Source organism: Galeopterus variegatus, unplaced genomic scaffold (assembly GCF_000696425.1).
Source record: "Galeopterus variegatus unplaced genomic scaffold, G_variegatus-3.0.2 Scaffold7900, whole genome shotgun sequence".
Classification (NCBI taxonomy): Eukaryota; Metazoa; Chordata; class Mammalia; order Dermoptera; family Cynocephalidae; genus Galeopterus; species Galeopterus variegatus.
Window position 1 is genome coordinate 28,211 of NW_007734011.1, and position 12,248 is coordinate 40,458.

Consider the following 12,248-nt stretch of genomic DNA (forward strand, 5'->3'; position numbering starts at 1 on the left):
AACACAGGCTCCAGCCATGCTCAGTCCCCAAGCCAATCCTGTAGCTTCATTCTCCAGGCTGATTCCTGTGGCCCCACACTCCAGCAGAAGCAGGGTCCAGAGCTGCTGAAGTGGACCCAGGCTTTAGCACTAGTAGACTGGTCGACCCCAGTAGACTCCAGTGCTAGACCAGCACCCATGAACTAAGGCTCCAGGCCTGTCTCAGTGGACCCAGGCCCCAGGCTCTTTCATGTACCTGAGCCCCTGTAGTCTTGGGCTCGAGACCTACTCATTGCCTCCATGAACCCAGGCTCTAGCCTAGCCCCTACAGACCTGATGAATAGGTCCGTTACTAAGAGAAAAAAAAGCTAACCAATAATACTTTACATGGCGAAGCTATACTTCAGGAAAGAAGGAGAAATAAATACTTTTCCATATAAACAAAAGCTGAGGGGGTTTATCACCATGAGATCTACCTTACAAGAAATGCTGAAGGGAATTCTTCAACCTGAATGAAAAGGACAGTAATTAATATCATTAAAACATGTGAAGTGGAAAACTCATTGAGGGGCTGCCTGGTTAGGTCAGTTGGTTAGATCATGGTATTGATAACGCTAAGGCTGAGAGTTCAATCCCTGTACCAGCTAGCCACCAAAAAAAAGAAAGAAAGAAAGAAAAATCACTGGGAAAAGTAGGTACATAGGAAAATTTAGAATATTCTAATACTTTAATGGTGGTATGTATTTTTTATATATTTGTATCTTTTGTATGAGGGTTAATAAACCAAACCTATTAAAAATAATAATAGCTATAACAATTTGCTAAGAAACACACAATATAAAGTATGTAAATTTGATAACAAAAACATAAAATAGAGAGGGGAACAAAAGTGTAGAGTTGTGGTTCATGAATGAAGTTAAGTTATCAGCTTAAAATAGGCTGTTATAACTATAAGATGTATTATGAAAGCCTCATGGTAACCACAAAGCAAAATTCTACAGGTGATACACGAGAGGTAAAAAGTAAGAAATTAAAGTATACCACTATGGAAAAATCATGCAATTACAAAGGAAGACAGCCAGAGAGGATGAAAAAAAGGATCTATGAAACAACCAGAAAACAATGAACAAAATGGCATGAGTAAGTTCCTTCTATCAATACTTATCTTAAATGTAAATAGATTAAATTCTTAAATAGAAAGACATAAAGTGACTGAATCTTGTTTGAAAAACAAGAACCAACTATATGCTGCCTACAAGAGATTCACTTCACTTTTAAGGACACACATAGATTGAATGTGAAGGAATGGAAAAAGATATTGTATGCTAATGGAAATGAAGAGTGCAGGGGTAGTTATACTTGTATCAGGCAAGATAGTCCTTAAGTCAAAAACTGTAAAAAGAGACAAAGAAGATCATTATATAATGATAAATGGGTCAACTTATCAAGGGTATACAACAATTGTAAATATATATGCACCTAACAGTGGAACACCTAACTATATAAAGCAAATATAAATAGATTTGAAGGGAGAGATAGACTGCAATGTAATAATACTAGGGGGCAGAATACATATTCTTCTCACGTGCACACATAAGTTTTTCAGGATAGATCATATGTTAGGTCACAAACAAGTCTTTACAAATTTAAGAAGATTAAGATTATATCAAGTATCTTTCCTAACTACAATGGTATGAAGCTAGAAAACAATAACAGGAAAAATTTAGTAAAATTCACAAATACATAGAAATTAGATAACTTGCTTCTGAACAACCAATGGGTCAAAGAAGAAATTTAAAATGAAATAAAAAATACCTTGAGACAAATGAAAATAAACACAAAACATATCAAAACTGATGGAATGTAGAAAAAGCAGTTCTAACAGGGAAGTTTACAACAATAAACATCTATGTCAAAAATGTAGAAAGGGGCCGGCCCAGTGGCGCACTCAGTAGAGTGCGGCGCTTGGGAGTGCGGCGGTGCTCCCGCCGAGGGGTCGGATCCCATATAGAGACCGGTCCACTCACTGGTTGAGCGTGGTGCGGGCGCGACACCGAGGGTTGCAATCCCGTTGCCGGTCACAAAAAAAAGACAAAAAAAAAATGTAGAAAGATCTCAAACAACGTAATGTTGCATCTCAAGGAACTAGAAAAGAAAAAATGAACTAAGCCCAAAGTTAGTAGAAAAAAAGAAATAATAAAGATTAGGGTACAAATAAATGAAATAGACAAAAAAAAGACAAAAAAAAATGTAGAAAGATCTCAAACAACGTAATGTTGAATCTCAAGGAACTAGAAAAGAAAAAATGAATTAAGCCCAAAGTTAGTAGAAAAAAAGAAATAATAAAGATTAGGGTACAAATAAATGAAATAGAGACTAGAAAAACAATACAAAAGACCAACAAAACTAAGAATTGGTTTTTTTGAACAGATAGACAAAATTGACAAAACTTTAGCTAGACTGGTATAAAAGAAAGAAGACTCAAATTCATGAATGAAAGAAGAAACATTACAACTGATACCAAAGAAATACAAATAACCACAAAAAACTAATTTCAACAAATACACACCAACAAATTGGATAACCTAGAAGAAATGAATAAATTCCCAGCTACATACAACCTACCAAGACAGAATTATGAAGAAACAGAAAATCTAAACAGACCAATAATAAGTAAGGAGAATGACTCAATAATTAAAGATTTCCTGTTAAAGAAAAGAACGGGGCCTGATGGCTTCACTAGTGAATTCCACCAAACATTTAAAGACGAATTAGTGCCAGTCCTTCTCAAACTCTTTCAGAAAATTCAAGAGAAGGGGATACTTCCAAATTTGTTTTATGAGGCCAGCATTACCCTGATACCAAGGCCAGACAAGGACACTACAAGAAAAGAAAATTACAGGCAAATATCCCTGCTGAACATAAATGAAAAAATTCTCAACAAAAGGCTAGCAAATTGAACTCAATAGCACATTAAAATGGTCATTCACCATGGTCAAGTGGGATTTATCCCCAGCATAAAAGAGTGGTTCAACAAATGCAAATCAATAAATGTGATATAACACATTAATAGAATGAAGGACAAAAACCATATGATCATGACAATAGATACAGAAAGAGCATTTGACAAAATTCAACATCTTCTCATGATAAAAAACTCTCATCAAATTAGATATAGAAAGAATGTACCTCAGCACAATGAGGACCATATATCAAAAGCCCACAGCTAACATCATACTTAACTGTGAAAAGATGAAAGCTTTTCCTCTAAATCAGGAACAAAACAAGGATGCCCACTCTCACCACTTCTATTCAACATAGTACTTGAAATCCTAGCTGGAGCAATTACATAAGAAAAAGAAATGAAAACCATCCAATTTGGAATAGAAGGAGTTAAACTGTCTATGTTTGCAGATGTGATCTTACATAGAAAAAGCCCTAAAGATTCCACCAAAAAACTCTTAGAATGAATAAACAAATTCAGTAAAGTTGCAGGACACACAATCAACATACAAAAATTAGTAGTGTTTCTATACGCTAATGATGAACTATTCAAAAAAGAAATCAAGAAAACAATCCCATTTACAACACCATCAAAAGAAAAATTAGAAACGGATTTAACCAAAAAAGGTGAAAGATCTAATACTAAAAACTATAAAACACTGACAAAAGAAATTGAAGACAGAAATAAATGGAAAGTTAGCCTGTGTTTGTGCATTTAAGAATTGATATTGTTAACATATCCATACTCAAAATAATCTAGATTCAATGCAATCCCACTGGCCAGTTAGCTCTGTCAGTTAGAGTGTGGTACTAATGACATCAAGGTCCAGAGTTCGATCCCTATACTGGCCACCTGCTCAAAAATACCCGTAAAAAATCAATGCAGGGCCAGCCCGGTGGCGCACTCGGTAGGGTGCGGTGCTTGGAAGTGCGGCGGTGCTCCCGCCAAGGGTTCAGATCCCATATAGAGACCGGTCCACTCACTGGTTGAGCGTGGTGCGGGCACGACACCGAGGGTTGCGATCCCGTTGCCAAAGATATACAAATCGCCAAGTTATATAAAAAGATGTTCAACATCACTAATTATCAGAGAAATATGAATAAAACCACAATGAGATCATTTTGTGCTTGTTAGAATGGCTACTATCAAACAGAGAAGAGATGACATGTGTTGGCAAGGATGTGGAGAAAAGGAAAACCTTGAGCACTGTTGGCAGGAATGTAAATTGGTACTGCCATTACGGAAAACTGTACAGAGTTTTCTCAAAAAATAAAAATAGAACTACTTTATTATCCAGCAATCCCACTTTTGGGTATATGCCCAAAGGTGTTGAAATCAGGATCTCAAAGAGATATTTGCACTCCCATGTTTATTTCAGAATTATTTACAATAGCCAAGATATGGAAACAAACTAAATGTCCATTGATGGATAAAGAGAATGAGGTATATAAATACAATAGACTATTTTTCTACCTTAAAAAAAGAAGAAAATCCTGATTTTGCAACAACCTGGATGAACCTGGAGGACATTATGTTAAGTGAAACATGCCAATAAGAGAAAGACAGATACTGCATGATCTTACTTATATGTTGGAATCTGAAAAAGTCAAAGTTAAAAAAGCAGAGAATAGAATAGTGGTTGGCAGGTGATGGGAGTTGGGCAAAATGGAGAGCTGTTGATTAAAGGATACAAAGTTTCAGTTATGTAGGATGACTAAATTCTGGAGAATTAATGTACAGCATGGTGACTATCAATAATACTGTATTGTATACTTGAAATTTGCTAAATGAGTATCTTACGTGTTCGTATCACGTACACTCACACAAAAACTATGTGAGGTGATGAATGTGTTAGCTTCATTGTGGTAATAATTTCACAATGTATATGTATATCTAAACATCATGTGGTATACCTTAAATATATTCAATTTTATTTGTCACTTATACCATAATAAAGCTGGAAAAATAAATAAAAAGTACACTACAGAGAAAACTCCTATTTAAGTCCTTATTTTTGTATGCACATCACCATACCTCCTAATTTAATGAACTGTCCTTTAACTTTTTATTACATTTATGCATGCCAGTACATTGTGCACAAGTGTCCAGCACCACCATTAAACTTTCTTCTTTATCCCCAGGACAGTTGACCTATGCCAACGAAGACTGGCTCCATTCTTCTTCTGGGTTTTGTGCCAAGATACCCTAGCCCTCGCATCACTCAGATTCATAATCCTCTCCTTCGGCTCGCATCATTTCAATCAGCACTGGATCTGCAGAGATTATAGATTACTCTTTTTTTATAATCATCAGTTTTAAAAAATGTATCAAAGCTAGTACTATTGAGTGAATTTGTGGTGGTCCTTTTACAGTTTAAGGAGTTGGCGGAGCACCGGGATCATTTATCTTTTATAGTGATCCATTAAAACTTAAGTAGATATTCCATCTATCTCTACCCTTTTCATGCCATTTTTTAATTAATCAACATTTAATCAGTCCTCCCTTGATGGCTGTCTGATTTCAGCCTTTTCATTTGTGAGGCTAATTTCTTTCCAAAAATGTAACTCTTTTAGGTTGCTTTTGGAAATAGAGTCCTTTCAAATTTTTAAATATGTATCAACACTTCAAAAGTTAGCCACATATTTTCTACAATGCAGGAATGGGAATGTGACCATTAAGAGAATATGTTACTTAATTTTTCTCAGAACAGCTCTCTCAATTTACACTTGCAAAGTCATAACTTTAAGAATAAAAAAAAATTCCTTTAGGCATTAATTACATTAATACTTAAAAAATAACTGGGTTCTTAAAATGCAGAATTTTCAAGGATTTGTGTCTATTTTTATGAAGGAATTATAATTTAAGAAAATATTCTTTATGTCTATTATTAAAATGAACTCATAACAGAATTAGTTTTTTCTCTCAAATTGTAAAATAAATTTTAAAACATATCTCTTGCCTCAGGGAATTCCTGAACTTTTCTTCTAATATATGTTTTATTGCATATAAAATTTACTAATTTTTCCAATATTAAAATTAACATATGCTTCCAAAATTTTTAAAGCTCCAAAATGTAGAAAAAAATAACCATAGCCCCACCCTTCAAGCACAATAAATTAAACAATTTGTATAGTGTGTTTTCTTCCAGCTTTAAAATGACTTTCAAACAAAAGTGATTTGGTTTTAGAGGTTTTTTTTTTTTTTTTTTTTTTTTTTTTTTTTTTTTTTTTTTTTAGGTGGCTAACGAGTATGGGGATCCAAACCCTTGACCTTGGTATTAATAGCACTGCACTCTAACCAACCGAGCTAACTGGCCAGTCCTGTCTTTAAGATTTTAAGAGGTTCTTAAAGGTACTACTTCTCAAGATTAAATTTATATTTCAACATTAAAGATCTTGTTCAACAATTTATCCCAACCACTTAATTCAATGATGTAATCATAGCAGAACATACTGTTTCTCAGATTTAGTGGAAAAAATTTGCTCATCGAGTGAAACAAATTTCCAAGCTGCATCCAGAGTATAGCCTTTAAAAAGGTGAATTCTATCAACCATCCAGATGACTAGGAAATGGAATCTCTGCTACCACTCCCTGAAAGGGATGCAGCCTGCTGAAATTTTAGCCTGGTGAGACCTGTGTTGGGGTTCTGACCTACAGAATTGTAAGATAAATTGTTGTTTTATGCCACTAAGTTAGTGGAAATTTGTTATGGCGGCAATAGAAAACAAATACAGTAACTTCTGAAATCCCATCTTAGTTTCCAGTCAAAAGTATAGAACAGAAAATTATGTGATTGCCTCATTCTTGGTGACATTGTCCTACCCTCTCTAAACATTTGTCCACTGCATATTTTATAATGGACTATGCTCTCTCACAATATTCTGAACCCATTCTTAAGATAGCACATTCTCCACATGCTCTTCCATGATAAATTCTATGACAATTTCTAAGGTTCTTTGTCTATGTAGTTAGAAAGTCAACAGTATTTTTTTTGTCTTAGAGATTGTCTTCTCCCTGTTCCTACATACTTAGAGCACTTGCTCCACAGCAACTGCTCAGTGGCTGTGTGGCACAGGGTGATTTGATTCTTCATAACCCATTCTTCTTACAAATAAGTAAGTCAGGAATGGACATCTCACTCTGATTGGACCAATCAGATCCTCCTCCCAGGAATTTGGATTTTGAAGTTAAAGAATTTTAAATATGTATCCACATAAATTCAATGCACATCAATATATTCAAATGTATTCAATATAAATACTGCTATATATTAAATGTGTATCTGTAATTGAATACAGACATATTTGTGAAAGACTAAAGCAGCCATTATCTTCCATGTGCACAGAAAAGTGGAGAAAAACAGTGCAGAGACAGAAACACAAATTGGGTCTATATTAATTTCCTGTGGCTGCTGTAACAAATTGCCACAAACTTGTGGCTTAAAACAACACTAATGGATTCTTTTACAGTTCTGGAAAACATACATTTAAAATCAGACTCACTGGGATGAAACATAATTCATTATGTAATGGACACTTAGGCACTATTTACAATAGCCAAGACATCCCATGTACTGCGATAAACATGCAATGCTGATGTCTTTTTGACATACTGATTTCAGGACTTTCTAGATCATATAGGAGATCTATTTTCGATATTTTGAGGAACCTCCATACTGTACTAATTTATATTTCCACCAACATTGTGTAAGTGTTCCCTTTTCTTTACATCCTGGCTAACACTTGTTTTCTTTTGCTATTGATAATAGCCATTGTAAGGGCGTGAGTGGATATTTCATTGTGGTTTTGATATACATTTCTCTAATGATTAGTGATGTTGAACATTTTTTTCATAAACCTGTTGGCCATTTGTATGTTTTCTTTTAAGAAATGTCTGAAGCCTGAATAGGTTTTTTGCCCATTTTTTAGTTGGGTTATTTGTTTTTTTGCTATTAAGTTGTGAAATTCTTTATATATTTTGGCTACTGATCCCTTGTCAGATGCATAGCTTGTAAACATTATCTTTCATTTTGTGGGTTGTTTCTTTAGTCTGCTGATTCTGTGAAGAATCTTTTTAGTTTAAAGTAAGCTCATTTGTCCAATTTTGCTTTTGTTGTCTCTGCTTCTGAGGTTTTATCCAAAAACTCTTTGCCCAAACCCATGTTGTGAAGTGCTTCACTTATGTTTTCTTCTATTAGCTCTACAGTTCTGGGTCAATATTCACTTTCTGTAAGCAAAATTGATTACTTTAGTTTAGTTTTGTTTTGTTTTTCCCCCCAACCAAGTGAATTCTAAGATACTTATTCTTCTGTATGTGACAGTCACAGGGATCAGCTACTACAGATGATTAATCTAGACTCATGGTCAGTTATGGCTTCTAAATAAACAGTTTTCTTTTTAACCGATGGCGTCTTACAGCCTATTCTGGCTGCATGCCACACCCAGTCTGCCCTGATCTACCAGTTGGTAGGTTAGGCAGGGAATGCTTCTGGTTTCAGAAAAAGTGGGTAACTTCCAGGCCAACTTCGGTTTCCCTCTCTTTTTTTTTTTTATTGCAACAAAGATGATTGTACATATCTGTGGGGTACAGAGTTGAACATCAACACCCAGGTGTAATATGTGATGCTCACTTCGGAATAATTATTACATTCAATAATTTACAATATCATTGCTATTCACAGAACTTTACCCATTCCTCCCTTCCAGCGCCCTTCCCACTTCTAGTAATCCCAGTTGTCCTTTTGAAAGTTCAGTGTATTATGGGGGATGTTGTTTCTTTCTTTCTTTCACTTATATGTTTATAATTTTAGTTCCCACTCTTGAGTGAGAACATACAGTACTTCTCTTTCTGTGCCTGGCTTATTTCACTTACTATGATTTTCCCTCCTAAGTTTCTTCCTCTTTCACACTATGATATAGTGAGGTGCTAATAGAGACTAGAGTTCAAATACTCTAAATTTTTGTCACTTACCAGTGGTGTAGTTTGGGGCAAGATGCTTAACCACTGTACACCTCGGTTTTTACACCTGTAAAGTGGAGGTAATATCAGCTTCTCAAAGTTATTAGGAATATTAAATGAGACATACATGTATTAAGTACACTGTACAGACCCTAAGTGATGTTACTCCTTTTCCTTGTTGTTGTTGTTATTATTATCTACAGTATTTAACTGTTAAGGATGAGCCAGNTTACCCATTCCTCCCTTCCAGCGCCCTTCCCACTTCTAGTAATCCCAGTTGTCCTTTTGAAAGTTCAGTGTATTATGGGGGATGTTGTTTCTTTCTTTCTTTCACTTATATGTTTATAATTTTAGTTCCCACTCTTGAGTGAGAACATACAGTACTTCTCTTTCTGTGCCTGGCTTATTTCACTTACTATGATTTTCCCTCCTAAGTTTCTTCCTCTTTCACACTATGATATAGTGAGGTGCTAATAGAGACTAGAGTTCAAATACTCTAAATTTTTGTCACTTACCAGTGGTGTAGTTTGGGGCAAGATGCTTAACCACTGTACACCTCGGTTTTTACACCTGTAAAGTGGAGGTAATATCAGCTTCTCAAAGTTATTAGGAATATTAAATGAGACATACATGTATTAAGTACACTGTACAGACCCTAAGTGATGTTACTCCTCTTCCTTGTTGTTGTTGTTGTTGTTATTATTATCTACAGTATTTAACTGTTAAGGATGAGCCAATCATCTTGGAATATCTGAAAAGACCCAGCAAAGTGTTTTTAATTATATGTGGTTGCCTTTTTTAGACTATCTTGGTTAAGCCAACAATAACAAAAATGAAAAGAAAAAGCACAACAGTATTCCTCACTTTATAAATGAGAAAACTAAAGATCAGATAGGCTAAGTGCCACCTGATGAAAAAATGATAAAGCCTGACTTAAAATTCAGGTTTTAGGATTTTAGCTCAGTATTTTTATTAACCCATGTAATAGTGTTCAGAACATGTTATTTTCTTCATGGCTGAATTGTCTCCTCTGGACCTTGACTTTCTTTGCCTCTGATGAGGCAACAAACCTCGTCACACCTTCCTATCTATCTTTGATGTTCTGGTCTTCAAGCATGTGTTCCTCCATACTGAGTCAGAGTTGAGAATAACCATTCTGAGCAAAGAAACTTCATTAAGGTTTCAAATTCTCTCATGCAATAGAGACATAATTTTGTCGATTGCTTCTTTCAAGACTTCCTTAACCTTTTCGTTTCTTAGACTGTAAATGAAGGGATTCAGAAGAGGGGTCACCATTGTGGTGAGGACGGCTGTCACCTTGTCAAAATCCAGTGAGTGACTCTGGCTGGGCCTCACATACATGAAGATGTTGCTCCCGTAGGCAATGCAGACAACAGTGATGTGAGAAGCACAGGTGGAAAAGGCCTTCTGACGTCCTTGGGCTGAGGGGATGCGCACGATGGTAGAAATGATGTAGGTGTAGGACACTGTGGTGAGCACCAGCGAGGTCAGGAGGACGAGGGAAGATAAGAGGAAGTTTATCACCTCAAGGAAGTGAATGTCTATACAGGCCACCTGTAGCAGAGGGGCGATGTCACAGAAGAAGTGACCAATTTCCTTATAACAGAAAGGCAGTCTGGAGACCACAATAGTTGGACACAGCACAGACAGGAAGGCTCCCACCCAGCAGCCCAGAACCAGCAGGAGGCAGACCCTGCTGTTCATGATGATGGGGTAGCGCAGGGGGTTACAGATGGCCACGTAGCGGTCAAAGGACATCACTGCCAAAAGGATAAACTCCACTGTCCCCAAGAAAAAAAAGAAGTATGTTTGGATGATGCAGCCAGCAAAGGATATGGTTTTCCTGTCCTGTAGGAGACAGGCTAACAGCTTTGGGGTAACTGAGGTAGTGTACAAAATGTCCACAAATGACAAATTACTGAGGAAGAAGTACATTGGGGTTTGGAGGCGATTATCGGACCATATTAGGGAAATGATGACAATGTTTCCTGTTAGGGTAAGCACGTAAGTAAAAAAGAGGACAACAAAAAGGGAAATCTGAAGCTTCTGAAGAACAGGGAAGGCAGTCAGGGTAAATTCAGTCACTGTCGTTTGATTTTGCATGTCCATTGCCTGCAATGGCTAGTGGGCAGCAAGTATCTGAAAAAAATAATACAATATAGAGATGAAAGTCAGCCTAAATAAGTTTTCAGCTCTCAATATCTGTGACAAGAATGAAATGGAAAAAGCTTTGCATGAGGAGTCAAGAGTTATTCTCATTCTGCCTCTGATCCTGAGAAATGTGGGACTTTGATAAATGACATTGCTTCTTTTAACCTTAGTATTCTCACATTTAATCACTTTTGATTGAATGAAGTTATCTCCATGGTCCCTTCAAGTTCTAGTCTTTATAATTTTCTTCTCTTTTATACAGTGCTCCTTCCTGTCTCTTTTTTGCTTTTCCTGATCTACTATTTCCCCAGATAAGTTCTGTGCCTAAGAAGGAGACATACTTAATTGAGAATGCAGTCAATAATTTGGAAAATGGAGAAAGAGAGTGTTAATAAAAGTTGAGTTACTTTTCTCAAAGTTATTTCAACTTTGAAGGTATCTGCTAAATCAAAGAGCAGAAACTGAAAACTGGCCAGGACAGTCAAATGAGATGGAATCTATATTTGCCTCCACTCACTTTTGTTATTCATACTATGTGTTGAGTATCAGTGTAACTATCCAGTTGGACACAGGTTATTTTTGTATACTAACAACCAATCTCTTCAAATTAAGAGATACTACTTTTGTATACTAACAATCAATCTCTTAAAACTAAGAGGTCTTTGTTTTCACTTTCTATAATGATATAAATACTTTGATGTCTATACTGTCACAGGACAGGTAGGTTCATGATATATAATTCATAATTTGCATAATCTATTTTATATATTTTGATTAGTGTGTTTCTGCTTTGTCCCTTGCCTCTTACATCTATGGCAGCTTGCAGAAGAACAGCCATCCTTTCGTCTCCCATTTCCCAACTGATTATTACAGGTTCTTTCAAATAGGTCTTATTTACTTTGCCTTCTTTTCAGCCATCTGAAGAGTAGGTTACTAATAGAAGTGCAAAAGGCAGATGCTAATAAATGTGTTTGAAAGATTCAGCTTAATCTCTGAATATTGCTCAACTTTCTGTACACCTTTTTTTTTTTTTTTTCTTTTTGTTTTTTTCCGTGTCCAGCAACGGATCGCAACCCTCAGTGTTGCCCCCGTACCTCGCTCAGCCAGTGAGCGAGAACCGGTCTGTATGTGGGAT

At 36.0% G+C, this 12,248-nt stretch overlaps 1 protein-coding gene across 1 annotated transcript; it reads right to left on the reverse strand.

The window, feature by feature from the left end:
* Nucleotides 1-10,123: 10,123 nt before the first annotated feature.
* LOC103607963 (olfactory receptor 6M1-like) lies at nt 10,124-11,065 on the reverse strand. The gene has a single exon (XM_008592410.1). The coding sequence runs from the start codon at nt 11,063-11,065 to the stop codon at nt 10,124-10,126; it is 942 nt and encodes a 313-aa protein (XP_008590632.1).
* Between the last annotated feature and the right edge of the window lie 1,183 nt (nt 11,066-12,248).